Genomic DNA, 11,774 nt, shown 5'->3' with positions numbered 1-11,774 from the left:
AGTATATAGAGAATCATGAAGAAATGCTATGGTTGGCCTGAATGGATGGTGAATGGGGCAGGATGGCTGTGGAAGCACCAGGAGGAGTAGCAGAAGAAGGGCTGTAGGAATGGCTTGGGGTGAAGGCACCTGGGTGAGCAGGATGTCAACGTTTCATCTGCAGGCAGCTTCTCAGGACACCCAGACTGGGACACAAAGGGCAGGAGAGTAAGTCAAAAGCTAGCACATGGTCACCAGCTGAAGAAGACCCACAGACTGTCATTTTTTAATCTATGACCTGGCTTTTGTAGAGTTAACATATCACCAAACAGATGGAAGTAATATCTCTGCCCTGATCCTGTGACATCTGGTTGAACTATGAAGGACCAGTCCTGGAAATGCACAGCAAAGGATTAGTACCTGAGAAGAGACTATGAAGAGAATTTGATGACTCGGTACTGAAGTAAGAGCTATGCTCGTCAGTAAATTATATCCTCCATTCATGTGGCTTGTATAAGTGCACATCATATGTCTATCTTGCCTTTCTCTTCTGTGCTTTGTAGAGCATTGAAGCACTCTATGCTGTCAGGCATAAAAGTTGAATGATGCTACATTTCAGCAGAGCAAAATACCAGGATCTGAGAGAGTCTCTTTTGCTGTTTCATTGCCATCTTGTAAGCTTGCAGTCACCAAAATGACATAAAAAAGAGCAATGAAATATATACCACACCAGCACTTGTGCTGTGGAAGATAATCCTTGTTAGTGACAATATAACTACTTTAATCCTTTATCTCAGAGAAATAAAGTAAGTTAAGATAAAAAACTCTACCTTTCTGAGAAATTGATGGGTAATTCTCTTCTTCCTTCCTAGCCAGTGAAGCTGGCCTGATGTAGTTAATTCTCTCATGCTCAGAGTTACCTTTTGAAATGAACTGTGTGATCACTTGGACATCTTGATCTCTCTTAAAATAGCAGTTTCAGAAGTGCTGCCAGGTGGTACCTCCTTTCTTCTGGTGGTCTTATAGATGGAAGGAAAGTGATCTTTCCCTATGAGGACTGTTGCCCATCTGAGGCGTTTTGAACATATTTACTAAGTTCAGCACATATTAACATAGTCCCTTCAGGAAGTCAATGGGGAAGTAGTTTCTTTCTCCTCATCCACAATCTCCCTGAAAATCTGGAAACATTACTGTGTTTCCAGAGAATTTCAACTCTACCAGAGTTCACAACTGGTCAGTCTCTCTTCATAACTTGTTTTGGCATCTTTCTGGCATTATTTTCTGGTTGCAGGAGGTGTTTGTGCATGAATATGATCCCAGCTTCTTTGCAGGATAGCCTCCAATTTGAATAGAGCACACGCCTCTGCAATCTGTGCCTAGAGCCTAGTGCAAAGCTAATCCACGTAAAACCATAAAAATCATACCCACCCTCCTGAAGGCTGATAGCCATCTAATCTAAATTTAGGCATCTAAAAGTTAGGCACTACATCTGCTCTAGTCATTAGTAGCTCTCTTTATACTCACTGTAGAAAAATAGTCATCTTCACAGGGTGCTTTATCTCACCAGCTTATCCATTTTTAGGTAAGTTGAATTGTTCCTGCAGATATTCTTTCTCTTACTACCAAATGGGATCTTCCAGTCACTAGAACAGATGTTTTGATGATTTTAGATATAATTTTTAGGTAGCTGAGATGAAGCTTACTCAGCATAGCTGAATCCCACACTATGGAAAAGTTGGGATGATCCTGGACTCCAAAAATGCTTGCGTCAAAGGCTAGTTTTCTGGAACTAGCAGTTAGATGTCTTCTCAGGACCAACTCTTGACTAGCAAGAGCCCTGAAATGAGATTTTGGATCTAGGCAGCTATCCATGGAACTACTACTGAAGACTTCCCTGAATAGCTGCGGCTCGGACATGATGGTGGATTGTGAAGTCTCAGAGGCACATATGCAGTTCCTTTTGTCCTGCCCTGGAGCACATCAGGAGGGAAGCAGGTCAAAAATTTTCAGCAGCCAGTAGGTCATCTGGAGGAGACAACCTGTCAGGGAGGGCAGATAGGGGACACCTTGGGTTAGGGGAGCCTCAGCCATCCCATGCATGCTGTGCAGAAGTTTGGAGGGTGTTGTGGTTTAAACCCAGTAGGCAGCTCAGCCCCACACAGACCCTCGCTCACTGCCCTGGTGGGATGGGGGAAAGAATCAGAAGGGTAAAAGTGAGAAAACTCGTGGGTTGAGATAAAGACAGTTTAATAGGTAAAATAAAGCTGCATGCACAAGCAAAGAAAATTAAGGAATTTGTCACTACCTCCCATCTGCAAGCAGATCTTCAGCTGTTTCCAGGAAAGCAGGGCTCCACCATGCATAATAGTTACTTGTGAAGATGAACACTGTAACTCTAAACGTTCCCCTTCTTCCTTCCCCCAAGGTTTTATTGCTGAGTACGACACCTTATGGTGTGGGGTACCCCTTTGGCCAGTTGGGGTCAGCTGTCCCAGCTGTGCCCCCTCCCAACCTCTTGTGCACCCCCAGCCGACCCGCAGAGAAGGCCTTGAGGCTGTGGAAGTACTGCTCAGCAACAGCTAAAACAAGGGGGGGGTTATCAACACTGTTTTCATCACAAATCCAGAACATAGCATCATACAAGCCACTATGAAGAAAATTAACCCTATCTCAGCCAAAACCAGTAGAGAGGGCATCCCGACATTGTGGCTACACAAGATGATCACAATGTATTTAGTGTAAATGGAAATAGTGGAAGAAGAAATTTTCAGTGCGTAGACAAACAACTCTCCCACAAACTAGTCTAGCCAAGATGTCACCAGTATTTATTCTCTGCAGAAGTAACAAGGGGCTTCCACATACAGACTGCTAGTGACCTTCGCCCACACGTAGAAGGCAGTTCTCCTTGTTCTTAATAACCTACAACATAAGTCAGCTCTGTGCACGGCCCAGATCAGAAAGTTTCAGAAATAACTTTTTCCTCTGGTGTCTTATTACCTAAAGGTGGCATTTTCCCAAAGAGCCTCCTTGCCTTCTGTTTACAGAGTGCCTTCTCCAGCAGAGCAACTTTAATGAAGTCCCAGGTTACTTTCTCTCCTTAGCTCTAATCACAGGCAGCGCAAAGCGATTTCTCACTGTGAAGGGGAGGTACAAATAAGATATGTTAATGAGGCCACAGGGACTCTGTTTGAACCCAAGACTTTAATAAATTAGGAGACCACAAGAAAAATGCTGTTGTCCGATCATCAGATTACGAGTCAGGTCTGGTGAAGGAGAATGTGCCTTGCTGCAATCTCAAAGTGTTATCATGTAAATGAAGTGCAAAGGGTATTGTTAAATTCCTTATCAACACATTTAATTAGTGACCTTATTAAACACTTCCCAGATGGCTACCTTTTTCAAAACAAATGAGTCTCCAGTGGGTGATTTCATATGTTTTAACTTCCCTGAAAACTTGTGCAAAGCAATTACTCCAGCATGATGAAAGGCTCTGTTTCACCAGTAAACTTGTGTCTGTTCATTTTGCCACCAGCAAGCCCAATTTGCAATGTCACCTTCCTCTTATGCATTGTACAAAACCGACGGTCCATTTCAGAGTCGTAGGCTGCTGCCTGTTCCCTCTGCCTTAGTGCCTGTAGCTCGTGTTTGGGTGGTTGTAGCACGGTGCTGCAGCTTCTGGACTGCCACCTGCTATGGCCTCGTGCACGGTGGTCCCACCTGTGGCCGAGTCCTGCAGTCTGTCCCTCAGACAGCAGACGCAGCAGGATGGGGGGAGAGGAGGAGCACTGACTGCCCAAGCAGGACCCTTCTAGAAGGCTCGCAAGGAAAGCCTTGCTCCAAAATGGAGTATTCTAAACTGCTAGATAAAAAAAATCATTAGTGCAGTGTTCAAACAGAAAAACTGAGCTCTCAAACTGTGTAAATATTGCAAAGTGTATGGCTTTCCTTAAATCATTAACTCATCTAGGTTGAGCACGCTGTGAACTCTCTGTCCTCTACAATGCATTAATACCCATTCAACACGGAAGAAAATACTACATACAGTTAAACCTAAGATACTTAGTGTTCTGAAAAAGCCTTTTACTTCTGTAGTTTTTCTGATCATCTTAGTTATCTGCAACACTACTTCCACACTACTGCATCTAAAGACATAATTCAGAATAAGACCATGCCTATCTGTAAGCACTTTTTGACTAGTCTGTTTCCATTACACATAGCCTAAATTTTATAAACTTCTATGATGAAATGACTGGCCTGGTAGACAAGGAGAGAGCAGTGGTTATTGTCTGCCTAGACTTCAGCAGGGCTTTCGACACTTGTCTCCCATAAGATCTTCATAGAGAAGGTAATGAAGTATTGGCTGGATGAGCAGACACTGAAGTGGATTGAAAACCAGCTGAATGGCGAGGCCCAGAGGGTGGTGATGACTGGCACAAAGTCTAGTTGGAGGCCAGCAACTAGTGGTGTACCCCAGGGGTTAATACAGTGTCCGATCCTGTTCAACATCTTCATTAATGATCTGGATGATGGGGCAGAGTGTTCCCTTCCAACTTCAACCATTCTGTGATTCTGTGATTCTATGAAATTTAATTGCCATAATATTTACTGAGTCTTGCATAATCAGATTCCAATTAAATTTAATTTCCTACTTTGTAGGGGTTTTAATAAGGTATTTTCACCTTCATGCTGCTATTTTAAATCCAACCAACTGCATGGGTAGTTGAAAATGTTTCTATGTGATGACTACGCAATAGCCTTTGTAAAACAAATTTATTTCCTAAGAGACTTGATTCACAGGTAACTTAGGCAGTGGGAACTCCACAACCCACTCCTAGATGTCTCAACTTCTTAATTCCCATAAGTATAGGAAAAGTCAATCTCCTTAAATACTGAGTCCTCACAGCATGCTGACTAAAAGACATCTGTCAGTTTAAGAGAGATCACTGAAAACAGAGTGCATCCTATACCCTCTGGATTTTCTCAGTTACCAACAGGACAAGACAGCTCTTTAAGAAAATTTGAGCTTGTCTTTTGCTCTCTACTGCTGTGATTTCTGCTTTACTGGAGCCAGCCCAGAGGAATAACAGCAGTTAGTAATAAGTAACCAAACAGTTCTTTCCAATCAATAATTAAGAACAACATGGAAATGCTGAGGTACAACATGAAGGAAGCTCATAGGCTGTAATAAAACTAAACTGTTTTACCAGTCAAAATTATGACTACAACAATTTTGTCTCCACACTACCTTTGCAGTAGACCATTGCCTCATATGACTAATTCTCAGAGACAATTTCTAAGGTCCTTTCTGTAGTCTTGCTTTAACCTAGTTAGAGTTTCTTTTATAAGGGTTCCAATTCCTGTACAATTGTTAGCAGGTTTTAGACATTTAATTTCTGAAAGGTGAGGTGTCAAACTATTCCTCTTCCACTATCTTCTGTCCCATGCTGAAAGGAGGACCAATGGTAAGACACATGGGACGCTGCTTTCTGAAGGTAATGCTTTTTAAAGTGTAGCCTCTTTCCACAGATTTTTTTTTTCTTTAATATAATTGTGTCTGCATAGACGTCTGCACAGATTTATGTTTTAGGAACTTCTTTTAATAAAGGATCGTCTGTGTAAATCTTGCATATCTCTCACTTGATTACTTAAAGTTACTAAACGTGCCTGTCTCAAAAATACTGACAGAACTCAAAGATAAAATATTTCTGCTATACATACTGACAAAATTTTACTATTTTTGGAGTCCGTAAATGATTCTGTTGTAGATAATCCCAGAGACTTGCATTTTATTTCCAACAAAATGTTACGTTGTTTGTCTTAAAGCAGCTGCCATAAAGGTAGACTCCTTTAAATGTTCTTACTTTTCCCTTAATTCATTTTTAAAAACATGTTTATTTTCTGCCCTGTTCTTACAACATACTGTATATCGCAGTCAGTAAAAATCCAGTTTCTCCTGAATAACATTCAATTACCCTTGGATTTGTAATGCATCTTCAATACACCTGCATAAGGGTCAGCATTAAGTCTGAACACACACCTCTGACCTCAGAGGACTCCACTTATTCACATTAACAGTGAATTAATTTTGTCTTTTCTTGTAAAAAAATAAATACCATCTTTCCTACTTTTTATTTATTTATAAATAATAGATTGTCCAATAAGAGATGATAGATTGACCTACATTTACACTTCTTTTTATCTGTTTCTGTAATGTATATTATGTGAAAGCTGTAGATACAGCCAGCATGAGAGAAAGTGCTGTTGCTGCCCATTAAATTACAAGGTGGTAATCTTCAAGGTTATTAAATATTTCATTTCTAAGTTTCATTAGAAATGGTAATCATTAAAAAATGTTGAAAGAATGTATTAGCCACTAAAACATAAAAAAACAGAACATCTCTCTTTCACCTTTATCTTTAGCCTCTCCTTTCAGAGACTCATTTTGATATAACTTGTACCTAGCTTAAGTCACCAAAATAGCTTCTCTATACACAAGGGTAAATGAATTAATAGAGCAAACAAAAGTAATGGTCTTGGGAATAGAGACACTTGGCTTTGTTTATCTCCTGTTGATGTAAACCCCTACATTATATACATATTTTTCACTCAGAATCTCCTGGGACTTAAGTGTAATGTCATAAAAGAAAAATAAATTCCCACCTTTCATTAAACTGAGCCAAGATGCAGAGGGGGTCTGCTTTTTAGCAACATTGCAGTTTTGCAGGACAAAAACAAAACAGGAAAATGTCTACTTAGAGAAGCTATTGAAGGTATTACTAAAAGAGAACCAGGTAGGACTAGCCTATAAAACTACCAAGTACTCTTTTTAATCTTGTAATGCTCTGTTTCTGTATTTTCTTCATTCCAGGTTGATACCTATTGGAAAAAGTCAGTGGACTGAGCTGCTTCCCAAGTTTCTTTTAAGTGGGTTAAATTGCTGTGGAGGAGAGTATCTCTTTCTGTGTCCATTTCTAAATTTGCTCTTTGTCAAAAAAAAGTTATAGGAAAAGAGGTGGAAGAAATGGGTCTGGTTCTCCCCAGATAAATGAAGGGAATTTTTTACCCCTTGAAAATATTCACTCGTATATTCATTTATAACTATTGCAGCTGGACCACAGTCTATCACAGGAGACAAGACTCAACCTATCTCCACTCCCTTTTAGTTACTGGAACTATAATGATAGAGAACAAGTGTATTATGTAGGAAAGAAAATAATACTTCTTATCACACCAGTTTTACAACCGATTTCCATCAGATGCATTCATTGCCAGTACTTCATATTCCACAGCAGGTGAGTTTAGCATCATAAATAATTTGGAAAATGGGGTTTTGGCAGCTGATTTGTGACTCTTAAGATGACCATTTAGGTGAATAGCACATTAACTGAAATCTCCAAGAAAGCTGAGGTTTGTCAGCTCGCATAACATTTCTCCTATATAAAAAAGATCAGTATTCTAAGATTGAAGAGACAAAAAAATCCTATATAGTGTTTACAGACTAAAGTGACTTGAGGGGTTTCTTTATGCATCTTTTTCTTCTAACACTTTAAAATTACTAATACTATGATGCATAAAAAGTACAAGCACCATATTTTACAAAATGTTCCAGATAGAATGCATAAACTAAAATTGATGTTATCATACTATATAGTTAATTTAAGAGATAATTAAGTTTACTTTCACCTGCTTTTTAAAAAAATATTGTTTGCAATGAATTTTACAATAGCTTCCAGTTATCAGATTTCATGTACCATTTCAGAAAAATAATGGGTTGCAACTGGTCCCTATTTAAGCCAAGAGAAGGTCTGCTTCTGAATTTCTGCATTTCACTTAGTAATTGAGTTCATGCTATTGCCTTACTTTATCTTGTATTCTCATGTTAGGATTTGGAATCTTTTGGAAACTTAAATCTGCCTATGGAACTACATCTCCATTAGAAAAGTCTAATGAAAGATTGATTATGCTTTCTCCGAATATCTCGAGGGATTTGACTGATTGCTCTGAGTTTGGAAATACATCCTGTCCTGAGAGCTTTAGGTCAGCAGGAGTACGAGGGGTAATGTATCTATTCATAACAGCAGCCTTCATTCTCACCATCTTAGGGAATCTGGCCATAATCGTTTCCATCTCGTATTTCAAGCAGCTTCATTCTCCGACCAATTTCCTCATCCTATCCATGGCCATCACGGATTTCCTGCTGGGCTTTGCCATTATGCCTTACAGCATGGTGAGGTCTGTGGAGAACTGCTGGTATTTTGGGATGACATTCTGCAAAGTTCATTATAGTTTTGACCTGATGCTCTGTTTAGCTTCCATTTTCCATCTTTGTTCCATTGCCGTGGATCGGTTTTATGCAGTCTGCCACCCTCTGCATTACGCCAGCACCATGACTGTTGCGGCCATAAAACAAATCATAGCAGTGTGCTGGTCAGTGCCTGCTGCTTTTGCTTTTGGTGTAGTTTTCTCAGAAGCTTATGCTTCTGGAATTGAGGGTTATGAAACATTGGTTAAATGCTCGAGCTTGTGCCCTATTGTGTTCAACAAACTGTGGGGAGCTGTTTTATTTACAGTTGGTTTATTTGCTCCTGCTTGTATTATGATAGGGATTTATGTTAAAATTTTTACTGTCTCCCAAAGGCACACATGTGAGTTGAGCCAAGCGCACAGGCACACAAAAAGTGATAAGAAAAATGAGCTTTCTAAGAATAAAGACAGGAAAGCTGCCAAGACTTTGAGTATAGTTATGCTGGGTTTCTTAATATGCTGGTTTCCTTGTTTTTTCGCAATCTTAATTGATCCATTTTTAAATTTCTCTACTCCTTTACTTTTGTTTGATGCTCTAAACTGGCTTGGGTATTTAAATTCTTTCTGCAATCCATTAATATATGGCTTTTTCTATCCATGGTTTCGGAAAACATTTAAATATATCTTAAAAGGCAAAATATTTAACCCACATTTTCGTACAATAAAACTTTTATCTGAAGATCAGTCATGGTAATAGATTCTACTACTGACAGCAGCTCTAGAAATGAAGAAGAAAGAGTGGATTACTGGATATTCATGGTTCAGTAAAGGCCTGAAATGTGCAATATGAATTTTATGAGTCAGTCTTATAGAATTATCTCATCAAATATTTGTTTAATAAAATCAGACTCATTTCATATGATACTTATTTACCACTTGTGTTCACTCTTAATGCCTTGATAGTGTTTCAGAAGTTTCTTTCTACAATCTCTTAAGGTATTGTGTTTTTTTTAATTTCAGAAAGTATTTACATACAGTCCATAAACACTATTTCACCCAATCTTGTATGCATGCAGCTAATCTTTCTTGAGGTTCACCAGATAATCTCCTGAACTGAATACATCCCAAGCTAATATAGTGACAGTCTTTGTCACTCTTTTGTGACTGGGGCATTAGCAGATGTATAGACTCTGCTGTTATTCCCAAGCAAATAGAATTTAAGTGTAATTTTGGCTTGAAGATGATCTTTTTCCCTGAAAACAACAGAATCAGGTTTTCAGCCCTTGTCCACTGCTTCATACTTGAGGAGGAGTATTCAGGAACGAGAGTACTGCTCACACTCAGGTACGTGCTTGTCCTTTCTTTGTTTAGATGTCAGGCTCCAGATGTTATAAAATATGCTTGCTGACAGCCCACCCCATATTCACCCCACCACACTTTCACACTGGACTAAAGCCTCTCACTGAGGTCCTTGCCATGCTGAGCTCCCTCTGAAGTCAGTAAGAGTCACTGACAGGTTCACATCAGTTACATGCTTAAAATAAGGGTGGCTGAGTTGTTGTTACTGAATCCAGATGCTGCAGTCTTTTCATTGTGAATTGTACCTCTGACTTACCTTTTGTGGTATGCATACAGTGTATACTCTACCCTTACTAAAGTCTGGCTACCAAAAAGCCACCCACATGTTTATTCACTTCTTGACTTATTGCATCTGTATTAGTATGGCATGCCAGTGATAGCTGCTCATTTTCTTTGCTGAAAACTTTTTAATGGATTTGTAATAACATGAACACATTCTATTTGGGATCTGGAAAATCCCAATTTCACCCCAACCCTGAAACATCTGAGACAGAAAGGAGCTGGAAGGTCACAGATTTGTCTGGGCTGAAGTGTAAGGCTCTCATCTTTCGTAATAAGAAACATAAACACCAAGGTCTTTAAGCTGATGCAAACACTTTCTCTGTGCACAGTTGCCACTAGCTGAACAGCCAGAGCAGGGAACAAAGCCAGGGCTGGATGCAATAAAGACCTTAGGCGCCTAGAAGTTGGATAATACTTTGTCCCATATCGTTGCTCAAAGCATGCCCAGGGAGACCCCCAGATTAAACACGAGGGCAGCGGGAGTGGGGCTCCAGGAGAGCAAGAAAACTGAGCAGCAGGTTGCTTGCAGCCAAGCCTCAGGTTTGTCTAGACTCATCTTATCTGGTTTTGCTCCTGCAGTGCTTTCCTGGGGGCCAGCTCTCTGGAAGCTCTGGTGAAGTGGAGGGCAACCTTTGCATACACTTCACATGACGCCTCTGTGGCCAGTGTCCCACCTGGGATGCTCTCAGGAGCTTCCTGCTTCTCCTTCTGGAGCTCAGCCACACGAAATACACGGTGTTTGGGGGTGATACGGAGAGCCTGCGGTGTGCCGGTGCTGGCAGGGAGAGGGGAGCTCCATGTGAGGGGATGGGGAGCCCAGCAGAGATGGTGTTGCAGCCAGCTGTGCCAGGTCATGTCTGCATGCGGCTCAGTGTGGCTTCTTCAAAGAAACTTGTGCGCCATCAGATCTGTCTCTGTGTTAAAACTAGTCTTTGAGGGGTTTTTATTGAAAGCTAACAAATGCTAAATATCCCTGACATTCTTCTAGCAGTGCAGCCATGAGCCTGATGATGGGCCAAAAAATTAGATATAACACTAGGCTTGGAGGCAACTACAGATCCTTTTTAAGCATCTTCACAATGTTTGCTGCCAGCAGTATTTGCCACTGTACTCAAATATTCTGCAGAGTGAGTTTTAATCCCTTCTGTTCGTTAGACAAGAATAGGATAAGTTAATGTTAGGTGCCTAATTAAGTCCCTAAGGCCACATTTAGGCATTTCTGAAAACTCTTCTACATAATAAATGTGTAGCTGGTAACACATGATGCAATTGGAGACATTTTAAATAATGATTAAATTACTTCATTAACACATAGCATAAATCATTCAGAGTCAGCCCAGTACATGACATCTCCTACAAAGGCAACTCTTCGAGACTGCAAATCTTCAGGGAACAATTTTGAGCTATCTGTGAGGCTTCAATGTGTCATGCCCTTGTGTGTGTCCAGTGTGTGCCCTTGCATGTTAAAGGAGTATCTACTTTGTCAGTCCTGGTACCCAATTTGCAACCTGCACCTACATCTTCTTCAGTAGTTCTTCTGGCCAAGAAGATCTTGCAGATCTGTCAGATGGTGGGATTTGGTTCCTGAATGACTTTGTGGCATGTCACGCTGTTCCACCTGCTGTTAAACTCGATACTGGTGCTAAACTTGGTGCTAAACAAAGCACTGCTTTGCACAAAACCTAGGGCATCAGAGTAACAAGGATTTTTTTTGTGGACCACAGCTGCTGGTGCACATGAGTGTCTTGTGGGTTTTGCTATAACATATTAATCACATCCAATTCAATGGGGTACACCATTTATGTTCAGATGCAAGCACTGCAGATCTCTTCATTTCCTCCTCTCCTTAAATATAATGGTAAATTGTTTTGTATTATTTTTTCTGAAACACATGCTCACCCATTAATCTG

General features: G+C 40.3%; 2 protein-coding genes across 2 annotated transcripts in view; one reads left to right on the top strand and one right to left on the bottom strand.

Annotated features, from left to right (window-relative positions):
• RPS12 (ribosomal protein S12) overlaps window positions 1-11,774 on the bottom strand; it is a 511,578-nt gene that overhangs the window by 84,701 nt on the left and 415,103 nt on the right. The window lies entirely within an intron of this gene.
• TAAR2 (trace amine associated receptor 2) lies at window positions 7,940-8,977 on the top strand. Its single transcript, XM_049800183.1, has one exon. The coding sequence runs from the start codon at window positions 7,940-7,942 to the stop codon at window positions 8,975-8,977; it is 1,038 nt and encodes a 345-aa protein (XP_049656140.1).

The sequence above is a fragment of the Accipiter gentilis genome, chromosome 5 (assembly GCF_929443795.1).
Source record: "Accipiter gentilis chromosome 5, bAccGen1.1, whole genome shotgun sequence".
Taxonomy (NCBI): Eukaryota; Metazoa; Chordata; class Aves; order Accipitriformes; family Accipitridae; genus Astur; species Astur gentilis.
This window is presented reverse-complemented; position numbering and strand designations above follow the sequence as displayed.

Coding starts and splice junctions, on each gene's coding strand:
- TAAR2 (XM_049800183.1), top strand. CDS start 7,940: ATGCTTTCTCCGAATATCTCGAGGGATTTGACTGATTGCTCTGAGTTT.